At 42.8% G+C, this 13,598-nt stretch overlaps 1 protein-coding gene across 4 annotated transcripts in view; it reads left to right on the forward strand.

The window, feature by feature from the left end:
- Positions 1-13,598, forward strand: part of AGAP1 (ArfGAP with GTPase domain, ankyrin repeat and PH domain 1) — a 378,138-nt gene that overhangs the window by 210,023 nt on the left and 154,517 nt on the right. For all 4 annotated transcript variants that reach the window (XM_060282347.1, XM_060282348.1, XM_035139158.2 and 1 more), the window contains one exon: positions 4,512-4,616. In XM_060282347.1, the coding sequence (XP_060138330.1) occupies positions 4,512-4,616 (105 nt within the window). The remainder of the gene's footprint in view (positions 1-4,511; positions 4,617-13,598) is intronic.

Raw genomic sequence — 13,598 nt, forward strand, 5'->3', positions numbered from 1 at the left:
CAAATATTTGAAAAATCATAGCAGTCTTTTCCTTCATAGAGGCTACTTCCAGGAAGGGGGCAAGAAAAAACTGGTTTTCCCTATTTTTTAGCTCCTGGACCTATTTATATGAATAGGGGGACCTCTTTTATATACCCAGTTTTCAAACTGATTGCCCTCTTAGGAGAAGGAATGTGGTTTCTATTTTCCTACTCCAAAATGATAAAGTCTGCCCTTTCAGGAGAACCACTGCACCAATCTTTCAGAAACTAGGCAGACTTCATCCCCTCAGAATGGTGATTCATGCCTGCAGTTTGCATCCAATTTATAGCAGAAATGTTTTTTATAAAAGAGAACTCCAGATTTCCTGCACAAAAACCCCTGAATGTATCTGCCTGAAATTCAGTTAACTTTGGAAAGGCTCCTTAGCCTACATATTCCATCCACTTATGTGAAAAGAGGGGAGTTTTTAGCTGTTTTTAGATCCACCAACAAAGATAAAATAGAGCTTCGGATTTAACAGATCAAATTTGGAACGGAATAACAAATTGAATCACAGTGAAAATTTGGGTTGCTTCCAGATGCTACAGATACTGATAAGGTAAATCATGTAGTCATTGCACACCCTCACGAGAGGAGAGGACATGTGTGTAGTATATCACTTCCCTGATTTTTAATTGATCCCAGGTGGGGTTCTACTCATTAACTGTACATTGTTACCATAACAATCTTGATGCTGAGAATGGCCGTGGTCTGGACCATAGTTCTGTGCCTTGAAGGCTAGTATCTGAGGTTGATTGGCTCAGTTAGGAACTCAGACCTCAACAGCAAATGAATCAATATATATTTGTTTGTAAATAATTGCTATTGAATAGAGCTTTAATATAAATTTATGATTGGTGATTATCACAGCTTTGGGCAATAGTGAGCCACTTAGTGATGGATTTCAGATAAGACAAATTCATTATTATTTAATGTGAGTTATTTAAACATTGTGTTCTTAACATTGCTTTTGGCTTACAATGACTTCCTGGGACTAGACACAGAATATGTATTCATTGAAAGGTGTTCAAAAGCAAGTAAGTTGCTCTTACTTATGCCGAATAAGCATGTCTTTCAAACAACTGGGAAAATGGGTTGAAACAGTAAGTAAAGAGCTTGAAAGTCACACATCTGTGTCTTGAAAGTCACACATCTGTTTGATTCAGAGTTTTTTTCTGGAGTAAGTGACTGAAATAGTAAGCAAACAACAGTGTGTACGGGTATATTGTAAGAATAAATTTTAAACCATGGTCAAGAAATCACATTTTAAGACTTGCTTTCTAATATTGCTAATGAAGATGTTCCTGCTTAGAATTACAATGTATTTCAGTAGCTAGCTAGCTATATATTCTGAATTTCCTGTATAAAAAGTTTGTTTTTATAATAGCTGAGTATTTATTTACAGCTGACTGAAGATTTTTTGGAAATAAAAGTATTTTCAGGCCTGTCTATACCTAGTAATTGGAAGACACAATTTATCAGAGACACGGCCCACAGAGAGGAACCGGCAGAGGGGGAGGAAGAGGCAGAGGAGAACAGAAGGTTGCCTGTCCCTTCTCAAAGCAACCCTGAGATGCAGGAGCAGGAGGGAGGAGGGGGTTGGATTCACCTCCAGAGGAGGAGGAATTGAGTGCACCTGAGTCTCCCAGGAGTAGGAGGCAGAGCAAGTGATTGCAGCAAAGGAAGGCCAGCTGGAAGGGGTGGGTGGGCTTAGCATAGGTATATCTGGCCTTGGAAGGGGCCGGTCGAATGAACTGACTCCGATAGTGAAGACAGCTGTAGGAGGCTCTGCTTGCTGTGAGCTTGTAATTGCCAAATAAAAGTAAAGGAGTGTGTTTGTTTGATGTGCTAAACCTAACACAATTGAACAAGCAATCTTTGGCTTTAAAAAAAATCTGAATTCTTTTTGGTAGGGAGAACTGGAATCTGCCACAAAATGCTGTAGTGTTATAAGTGTGTTCCTGTTCTGGATTCCAGTAGCCAGTCATCTCTTCCCTCAGGATACCATATTCCTTCCCCCCCTTTCCACTTTTCCTTTCATTATTTCCAACAGGTACTCAACATTCCTTAGACACTCAACATGCTCAATCCACATTGGGCTGTTTAGGGATTTTATTTTATTTTATTCCCCTCTCAGGTGGTAGCTTGCTTTGTAAAGTTAAGTTGTACTACAAGCCTCAAGGTTCTCCAGATTATGCTGCTACCTCCCTTTGTTTTCCTGTTGACCCCATTGTGGCTCTAATCCTGTTGGTATCACTGTATGAGATTGCTGTTAGAGGGAGTGTGATATTATATATGAATTTACATATTCGGATCAGTAGTACTGAAATTTAGTTGGCAGGTATTTTGATTAACTGGTGCATATCTTTGCCTACTGATCAAAGTTATTGTATTTTTGTATTTTTAGAGTACAATAGCAACACACTCTTGGAACTCCTCCTTACAACATGGCTTGCCCACAATTTTAGCTGTGAATACTAGCTGACCCGGCCACGCCTTGCTGTGGATTTTTTTGGGGGGGGGGATTATTGATGTCATTTGTGTTTTGAATGGTAATGGTTGCATAACTTGTTTTAGGTTAGTGTTTCGATGTAATATGCTTTTCCAGATGTTTCAACTTTGTGCTTGTATTTATGGTTTTTATTTTTGGGGTCTTCTTATGATTGTGCATTTTCGTTTGTCTGTTTTGGTAGTTTTATTTATGTTTTTAATTTTGAGAAGTGTGATTTCCCCCACTCTGTTCTGATTCATGATGTTTCCTGTCCCTTCCTCCCCCCACCACTGGCTTATCCCTGTGATTTTTACTGTCTTCTCCCCACCCTCGATTTATTCCTGTGATTTCCCCTCTCCTGCATGCAGTTGTTACATAGAGATAGATAGTTACAGTAGGTAGATAGATAGATAGATAGATGTGGCTTAATGGGTTTTTTATGGTGGTTTTTTTAAGATGTTTGTTTATTAAGGTGGTATTTTGTTTAGTTTTATAGGGTTTTTTTGTTTGTGGGTCAGTAGTGGGTAGGGTTTAAGATGTGGGTGTGGTGTGTTTGTGTGTTGTGGTATATTTGTAGTGTGGGTAGTTGGTGTGGTGTGTGGTTTTAGAGATTTTGGCATGTATTGTTGTGTATTTTGTATATTTTTGTTTGTGGATTGGTTTTTTTAAAATTGTTTTGTCCCTCCCCCCCCCACCGCCCTCTCCCCCCCATGCCTAGTGGGGGCCTGGCAGGGGCTTAGGAGCCAGTGTGGTGTAGTGGTTAAGAGCGGTAGACTCGTAATCTGGTGAATTGGGTTCGCTTCCCTGCTCCTCCACATGCAGCTGCTGGGTGACCTTGGGCTAGTCACACTTATCTGAAGTCTCTCAGCCCCACTCACCTCACAGAGTGTTTGTTGTGGGAGAGGAAGGGAAAGGAGAATGCTTTGAGACTCCTTTGGGTAGTGATAAAGCGGGATATCAAATCCAAACTACTACTCCTCCTCCTCCTCTTCTTCTTCTTCTTCTTCTTCCTCTTCCTCTTCCTCTTCCTCTTCCTCTTCTTCTAACGGCTGCCTTGGTAGTTTCAGTTGCTTGGTTGATGATGTCATTATTTGGCACCGCCCTTCAGACCTTCAGCATGCAATCTGCGTTTCTACTGGATGCTGCTGGAGTCTTCAGAGATTTTGCTGGTGACGACTAATTTGGGCACCACTTTTTTGTGTTTATTCACTATTTTAGGTGTGAAATCTGTCCTTTTTTGGAATTTTTGTTATGCCAGATCCCTCACTGGCCAAATTTGTTACATTGCAGTTCAGCGGTTACGGAGAAAGGCTGTTTCATCCGCGTGCGCAATGCCTACATTTTTATATATATAGATAATGGAGTGTTTAATGAGTTACTGAAATAATGGCTTGCATCTCAAGAACTGTGGATGGCATTTTGCTTGCACACAGCAGACCTTTATTTCCCACTCTTTCTGCTACAGTGGGGTCCCCTGCTCAGGCTCAGATCCAAAGGTCCTTATTCAGAAATAACTCCCACCGAATTCCATAGAGATTGTTCTCTAATAGATATGTACAGAATTGTAGCTTGATTTGATTAGTCTTAAAGGTGCCACACAGAACCATTAACAAGGGTTCCCATGAATTGATCATTAAAGAGCAGGAAGCAGAGAGTAGGAATAAATGGACAGTTCTCATCATGGATGGATATAAGAAGTGGGGTCCCTCCAAAGATCAATATTGGGACCCCTCTTGAGCTTGTTGCCTTTCTCATAGTTTGTATCCCCAACTGGTTAAAACGTATAAGATGCTGCTGCAGGCGGGGTGGGTATGGATGATGGGTATGTATACTGATACTGTTATTTTAAAGGAATGTACTCACTAGTATGTGAATGAAGGAGCCATATCAAAGTAGTTAGTGCAATAAATGCTGTAAAACTTTATAGGATATGAACATATATATACTTGTGTGTGTATGTCTAACAGTGTGTTTCATATTACCTCTTTCTTCTTAATAGGGCATGCTGCTGAAGCGAAGTGGCAAATCTTTAAATAAAGAGTGGAAGAAGAAATATGTTACTCTCTGTGATAATGGCGTACTGACCTATCACCCAAGTTTACATGTAAGTGTGCATGCATTTCACAGTTATCAAATGATGTTTCAAAACCAGGAATAATCCTATTTATAATCAAGAAACATAAAAGCCTAATTAGTGAATATTATTCAGAACGCAGCCCAACAAGGCAACAACAATAACCCACCAGCAGCATATGAATCAATATGGCTAACTTGACCTTACAACCCCTCCCCCCCCCTCGCAAGCAAAACTCACTGTGGCCAACTGAAGGCAACCAACCAGGCCCTGGGACCCCCAATCCTGCCCCCCCAATTAAAACTAATACATGAATAGAAAGAGAAGATACCAATTTGATGTTAACACAGAAACCTTGCAAATAAACTAAGTAAAAGAACGAAAGTTTACTACCCACCTTCTCTCTTCCCCGCTCTCTCCCCCCACTTTTCTTCTCCCCCAACCATATATTGTCTAAAACATTAGTGTCTCACATTGAATATAACTAGTTGTAGAAAGGACTCTGTGTATTGAAAAGCACAGGTGCTATATGTACTTGGGTAACACAGGTAAATATTTAATAAAAACAACTTTAAAAAAAGAAAAGGAAGGAGCTACCATTTTATTGTGAGATTAATTCTAAGCACACAGTGGATAAACTAGAACATACACTCTAGAAACCAGAGCAGGAGATAGTAACTGCTTTTTCAAAAGACATAATTTGATGCACCTCCACATGCACATACCTCCATATGTGGTGGGAATGCCCCCAACCCTTCTGGACAGCAGTCCTACAAGAATATGCAAAATAACTAAACAGGTATTAGAACTGGCCCTATTTAACATTTTCCAAGATAATAATGCCCACTCACACTATAAAGAGCTCATAGCCCACCTACGCTCAGCAGCCAGAAGCATCACAGCCAGACACTGGAGAGACCTGTCAGGAGTGAACATGGACTATTGGTATAGGAAACAGCCTTACTAGAAAAGCTAGCCAATAGACTGAAACTGACATGGGGACAAATGAAAGAGGGCACCTTCACCCCAGTATGGCTCCCCTTTATCATGTACACAAACCAACAAGAAGAATCGACTGATAGCATATGAATCAATATGGCTAACTTGACCCAACAATCCCCCTCACACAAACAAATTCACTACAGCCAGCTAAAGACAACCAACCATGTCCTGCCCCCCCACCTCTCTCACTACCAAAGAAATATAATAAGTGAATAGAAAGAGAACCTACCCAAGTGACACTGACACAAAACCCCATACTAAGTAAAAGAATATAAGTTTTACCACCCCACCCCCTCTCTCCCCCTTTCCTTCCTCAGCCTCATATAGTGGTACCTTGGTTCTCAAACTTAATCTGTTCCGGAAGTCCATTCCAAAACCAAAGTGTTCCAAAACCAAGGTGCACTTTCCCGTAGAAAGTAATGCAAAACGGATTAATCCGTTCCAGACTTTTATAAAACAACCCCTAAAACAGCAATTTAACATGAATTTTACTATCTAACGAGAAAAAAATGAAATCGATAATCAATGTACTGTACTATAAAATAAATAAGACAGTATTGTAGATGATAAAAACTAACTTTTTTTCTTACCTGCACTGATGATAGTCATTGTTTGGATGGGGGCTTTTAGCCATTTCCGCAGTCACACAATCAATTAATCAGTAGCTGAACTGGGTTCCACACAGTCACAAAAACAAATTAACTGAAAAAGCCTCAAAAACAATAACGCAAAATAAATAGCAAAAACAAAAGCACCAAACTTAATCTGTTCCGGAAGTCTGTTTGACTTCCGAAATGTTCGAAAACCAAGGCACACGTCCAGGGCCGGGGCGTCCATTAATGCGAACTAGGCAGCTGCCTAGGGCACCAAAATGGAGGGGGCACTGGCCAGCCTGCCTGCCGCCTCCCCCCGCCTCCCGGTGCTGCCTGGGGCTCTCCACTGCGCCTCTCAGCTGTTGCGCGACTTTAGGCCACTATCCGGAGGCGTGTGGGGAGCACGGGCCTGGGGCCGCCTCCGCTGAACAGCTGAGAGGCGCAGTGGAGGCGGCCCCAGGCTCGCGCTCCCCACACGAAGCTCCGGAGGCGCGTGGGGAGCGTTAGCCTGGGACCACCTCGCTGCACCTCTCTGCTGTTCAGTGGAGGCGGCCCCAGGTTCTTGTTCCCTGCGCGATGCGCGAGCCTAGGGCTGTCTCCTCCGCGCCTCTCAGCTGTTGAGCGGCTTCAGGCCGCTCTCTGGGGGCGCACGGTGAGTGCGAGTCTGGGGCTGCCACGCTACACCTCTCAGCTGTTCAGTGGAGGCGGCCCCAGGCCCGCACTCCCCGCGTGCCTCCAGAGAGCGGCCTGAAGCCGCTGAGTTCGGCACCCCTTCTGCGCCCCTGATGGCCAGGCACCCTGGCGCCTTGCACCACCCAGCTTGGGCCTAGGGACGGCCCTGGAGGTGCCCTCTCCGCCCGCTCGCTCGCTCACCCGAGCTGGGCCTACCCCTTCAGCAGCTAGCGCACCGAGATCGGGCTCCAGGGGAAGCAGGGGAAGGCCGCGCCAGAAACAGGGAAGTCCGCTAGCTGACAAGGTAAAGAGACTACTTTTTACCCCTTCCCCTCACCAACAACCAAGGAACTTTTTATTTTATTTTATATTTTTATTTTTTCTACTTTTTATTTTTTTCTACTTTTTTATTTTTATCTTTATTTATTTTATTTTTTATTCCACTCTGGGAAATAGGGGGGGGGGCACAAGGTGATCTTGCCTAGGGCGCAAAAACCGGCCCTGCACACTTCTGAGTTGTGCAGGCATCCCGGAAACAAAAGCCGACAGTCACATCGGACTTTCGGCTTCCGAAAAGTGTTCGAAAACCAGAACACTTCCGGGTTTTTGCTGTTTGAGAACCAAGGTGCCACTGTACTGTATACAACACAGCATGATGTAGCTGAGGATGAAGATTACAAGGGAACTGAATATCTTGCATGTTGGCATGCTTCAAAATTATTCCAACATTAGTAAATGGAGGAATATAGTTCAATCTAGACTATAGGAATCCTGAGGGTCATCTAGATGGCAAGACGTCTTTTTGGTTCCTGGTTTGAGATTCAGTTAGAGTGTCAGTTTTTGTGACAAATGAGCTGAAACACAACCACCTTCCTCTGCCAGCTGTCCATGGTTACTTACTCCAGGGTAGTGCTGCCTTCATCCACAGTAATAATAATCTAGGGCTGCCATACGACCAGAATTTCCTGGACATATAATAGTGTCCAGGCAGACTTTTTCAGCAGCAGCAGCAGCAACAACAACAACAAACAGGTCAATAACTCCCCGTCCCCCAGAAAGCTCAACTTTGCCAACAAAAGCTCAACTCTGGATTTTCATTTTTGAAATATGGCAACCCTATAATAATCCATGATCTGAATACATAACCATTTCAGATTTAGGGTTTACACAGATGACAACTTTTTTCTTTTCTTTTTTCTAAAGTTTCCTTTCAAAACTCTGGGAAACTTTAGCAGCATGTACCAAGTAGTCAAAGTGCATAAGTAAAACTTGACCAGGTTATACAAAGAGGCTATATCAACTCCAGAGTCTCAAATAAAAAGATTTTTGTTTAACAATCCAGACAGAAAAAGATTCAGAAATTGGAAGTTGCTTTTTAAAAGACAACACAATACCTAATTAACTAGCTACAGAAAAACATAAATTCATGTTTCAAAACAACTTTTTAAAATTAGTATTTTATTAGAATTTCATTTATAAAAAGAGTGATAAAAAAGAAAAATACATACATTCCAACACCATGAAGAACAAGGAACAGTTTGCAATCAAGGCTATTTCTGTGGAGAGTGGGCAACTCCTGGAAAAGAAATGGGAATTATTCTGATGCAAGAGGCAAGGCAGCAGAGCTTTTACATTGTTTCATTTCATTTATAAGATTTATCACCCTTCCTCATAAAATCTTAGGGTGGTTCACAGGATAAAATACAAAGGTAAAAATACAAGGAAATAGTAGAAGATTGATAAGCCAAAGACCTGGTGGAAGTGGAAGGTTTTTGCCTGGCGCCTAAAGATGAAGGCACCAGGCAAACCTCACTGGGGAGAGCATTCCAGAAACAAGGAGCCAGTACAGAAAAGGCCCTTCTCTGGAACTCATATGGAAAAGGCCCACAAAGAAGAGCCTCAGGTGATGAACGCAGAGTCTGGGACGGTTTATATGGGGAGAGGGATTGTGATCCTGAACTGTTTCCATAACCTTTCATTGCCTACAGACAGCCACCCAATTTTAAACAACTCCTCACCCACAATAATACCACCACCTGACTTAACATGGGCACTGGTACTAGAGCCTGCAATAAACCCAGATGCCAACTTTGCTGCCACATACACCCGGAAAACACCATTACTGGCCCCAACAACATCTCAGGACTATTTAATTGCTCATCTTCTAACATTGTGAACCCCTTCATGGATCAATGCCTTGTCGTGGCGAAGGGGCTTGAATAACTCAGAGAAGCTATGAGCTATGCCATGCAGGGCCACCCAAGATGGACAGGTCATAGTGGAGAGTTTTGACTAAACGTGATCCACCTGGAGAAGGAACTGGCAAGCCACTCCAGTATCCCTGCCAATAAAACTCCATGGACAAAGACAACAGGCATATAAAAGTTATGACACTGGAAGATGAGCCCCTCAGGTCGGAAGGCGTCCAACATGCTACTGAGGAAGAGCGGAGGACAAGCACAAGTAGATTCAGAGCTGATGAAGCGGCTGGGCCAAAGCCGAAAGGACGCTCAGTTGTGGATATGCCTGGAAGCGAAAGGAAAGTCCGATGCTGTAAAGAAAAATATTGCATAGGAACCTGGAATGTAAGAACCATGAATGGAGGTAAGCTGGATGTGGTCAAAAATGAGATGACAAGAATAAATATCGACATCCTGGGCATCAGTGAACTAAAATGGAAGGGAATGGGCGAATTCAGTTCGGGTGAGTATCATATCTACTACTGTGGGCAACAATCCTGTAGTAGAAATGGAGTGGCCCTCATAGTCAACAAAAGAGTGGCAAAAGCTGTAATGGGATGCAATCTCAAAAATGACAGAATGATCTCGATACGAATCCAAGGCAGACCTTTTAACATCACAGTAATCCAAGTTTATGCACCAACTACCGGAGCTGAAGAAAGTGAAATTGACCAATTCTATGAAGACCTACAACACCTTCTAGAAATGACACCAAAGAAGGATGTTCTTCTCATTACAGGGGATTGGAATGCTAAAGTAGGGAATCAAGAGATAAAAGGAACAACTGGCAAGTTTGGCCTTGGAGTTCAAAATGAAGCAGGGCAAAGGCTAATAGAGTTCTGTCTTTTTTTATAATCTATTTTTATTAATTTTCCAATTAAAAACAATTATATCTCATTCATTATTTCAAATTATACAAATACATATCAATCAAACTGAATGTTATGCCAAATCGGGGTTCCCATGCTTCAAGAAATTGGGGATTCCTCGCAGCTGCTCACCGCCGTCTTTTTCTAAAGTCCAAAGTCCAAATCATCACTCAAAGTCTATTATAGTCCCGATCTTTCCCTTACAGTCACAAAGATGTTTTCCTCTCATCCGATTTTTCCCCAGCTGCTGAGATAAGTATCAAACGAGATTTCACATATGTTCTTTCTCCTGTGTGAGTTAATCAGTCCAGCCTCCCCATAAATCTTCTTGGTCTTGAGCGTCCCTGTTGCGTCGGACTCTCAACACGAAGCAGCGCCATCTTAGAAAACTCAGATTACTTTCGTTTTCTTCCCATAACTATGTAGATTAACGATCTTTATAAAATTTACAGCTTTTCCAGGCAGAAGATCCAGCTGTCACATTATGCATAGACTCTTGATTAATTAGTGGCTCTCCTTGTCCTATAGCTGAACTTAGCTTCAGGTCGCTGTTCAAATTCAAAGTGCGTCACACCCCATAAATCCTCTGAACGCTTTCCAGGCACTCCTTATCCAGTTAAAGGGGGGCTTCTCTCATCAGCAATTTTACATCTTCAAAAAATATACTCAGTATCAACAGTTTATAAAGTTCAACTCACACAGATGTCTTTTATTTCTCGTTCGTTCCAAACAAACCAGAACATCACGTCCGGGAAGGTATGAAGGTAACTCATAGAGTATATGCAAAAAATAAAAAAGACTCGCTTCCCTTGTCGTTCCGTCCCCATCAATCCTTCTTCAAGATAAAATACAGCCTTTGACTCCTCACCCTCAGCAGCGTAAATTCCTCGGCAGTAAACAGAGCTTCTGCCCCTCCTTCTGAAGCATGTCCATGAATTTAAAACCTAATTATCTTCTTTAATCATGGAGATCCCCGCTGTGCAGTTTGGCGTCCGGGAGTTCCGACATTCCTCATGAGTGCTTTCAGCCCAAGCCTCCCCCCACTCCTTAAACAATCGGAGTGGGTTTGGTGGCATCGCGGGCCAGCGGCCCCTCTCCGTAGCCCCCGGAGAGGTAGGGGGGTTGCCATTTACTCCCCTAGCAACCGCCAAATTCCTCATGAAGGTCGGAGGGATGGAAAACAGGTCAGCCATTCCTGTAGGCGGAAACCGGAACCGGCTAATAGAGTTCTGTCAAGAGAACAAGCTGGTCATCACAAACACTCTCTTCCAACAACACAAGAGACGACTCTACACATGGATATCACCAAATGGGCAGCATCGAAATCAGATTGATTATATTCTCTGCAGCCAAAGATGGAGAAGCTCTATACAATCAGCAAAAACAAGACCTGGAGCTGACTGTAACTCAGATCATCAGCTTCTTATAGCAAAATTCCAGCTTAAACTGAAGAAAGTAGGAAAAACCACTGGGCCAGTAAGATACAATCTGAATCAAATCCCTTATGAATACACAGTGGAAGTGAGGAACAGGTTTAAGGATTTAGATTTGGTGGACAGAGTGCCTGAAGAACTATGGATGGAGGCTCGTAACATTATACAGGAGGCAGCAACGAAAACCATCCCAAGGAAAAGGAAATGCAAGAAAGCAAAATGGCTGTCCAATGAGGCCTTACAAATAGCGGGGGAGAGAAGGCAAGCAAAATGCAAGGGAGATAGGGAAAGATACAGGAAACTGAATGCAGATTTCCAAAAAAACAGCAAGGAGAGACAAGAGGGTCTTCTTAAATGAGCAATGCAAAGAAATAGAGGAAAACATTAGAATGGGGAAAACCAGAGATCTGTTCAGGAAAATTGGAGATATGAAAGGAACATTTCGTACAAAGATTACCATAATAAAGGACAAAAGTGGTAAGGACCTAACAGAAGCAGAAGACATCAAGAAGAGGTGGCAAGAATACACAGAGGAATTATACCAGAAAGATATGGAGGTCTCATACACCTCAGGTAGTGTGGTTGCTGACCTTGAGCCAGACATCTTGGAGAGTGAAGTCAAATGGGCCTTAGAAAGCACTGCTTATAACAAGGCCAGTGGAAGTGATGATATTCCAGCTGAACTATTTAAAATTTTAAAAGATGATGCTGTTAAGGTGCTACACCCAATATGCCAGCAAGTTTGGAAAACTCAGCAATGGCCAGAGGATTGGAGAAGATCAGTCTACATCCCAATTCCAAAGAAGGGCAGTGCCAAAGAATGCTCCAACTACCGCACAATTGCGCTCATTTCACACGCTAGCAAGGTTATGCTTAAAATTCTACAAGGCAGGCTTAGGCAGTATGTGGACCGAGAACTCCCAGAAGTGCAAGCTGGATTTCAAAAGGGCAGAGGAACCAGAGACCAAATAGCAAACATGCACTGGATTATGGAGAAAGCTAGAGAGTTCCAGAAAAACGTCTACTTCTGCTTCATTGACTATGCAAAAGCCTTTGACTGTGTCGACCACAGCAAACTATGGCAAGTTCTTAAAGAAATGGGAGTGCCTGATCACCTCATCTGTCTCCTGAGAAATCTCTATGTGGGACAAGAAGCTACAGTTAGAACTGGATATGGAACAACTGAGTGCTTCAAAATTGGGAAAGGAGTACGACAAGGTTGTATATTGTCTCCCTGCTTATTTAACTTATATGCAGAATTCATCATGCGAAAGGCTGGACTAGATGAATCCCAAGCCGGAATTAAGATTGCCGGAAGAAATATCAACAACCTCAGATATGCAGGTGACACTACCTTGATGGCAGAAAGCAAGGAGGAATTAAAGAACCTTTTAATGAGGGTGAAAGAGGAGAGCGCAAAATATGGTCTGAAGCTCAACATCAAAAAAACCAAGATCATGGCCACTGGTCCCATCACCTCCTGGCAAATAGAAGGGGAAGAAATGGAGGCAGTGAGAGATTTTACCTTCTTGGGCTCCTTGATCACTGCAGATGGTGACAGCAGTCACGAAATTAAAAGACGCCTGCTTCTTGGGAGAAAAGCAATGACAAACCTAGACAGCATCTTAAAAAGCAGAGACATCACCTTGCCGACAAAGGTCCGTATAGTTAAAGCTATGGTTTTCCCAGTAGTGATTTATGGAAGTGAGAGCTGGACCATAAAGAAGGCTGATCGCCGAAGAATTGATGCTTTTGAATTATGGTGCTGGAGGAGACTCTTGAGAGTCCCATGGACTGCAAGAAGATCAAACTTATCCATTCTGAAGTAAATCAGCCCTGAGTGCTCCCTGGAAGGACAGATTGTGAAGCTGAGGCTCCAATACTTTGGCCACCTCATGAGAAGAGAAGAATCCTTGGAAAAGACCCTGATGTTGGGAAAGATTGAGGGCACTAGGAGAAGGGGACGTCAGAAGACAAGATGGTTGGACAGTGTTCTCGAAGCTACGAACATGAGTTTGACCAAACTGCGGGAGGCAGTGGAAGACAGGAGTGCCTGGCGTTCTATGGTCCATGGGGTCACGAAGAGTCGGACACGACTAAACGACTAAACAACAACAACAACATTGTGAAGGGAGTGGTTAGAGGTTGACTGTCAAAGTATCCATTATTTTAAAAAGGAAAACGCAGTTCTAATCAATGTGAA

Source organism: Zootoca vivipara, chromosome 1 (assembly GCF_963506605.1).
Source record: "Zootoca vivipara chromosome 1, rZooViv1.1, whole genome shotgun sequence".
Classification (NCBI taxonomy): Eukaryota; Metazoa; Chordata; class Lepidosauria; order Squamata; family Lacertidae; genus Zootoca; species Zootoca vivipara.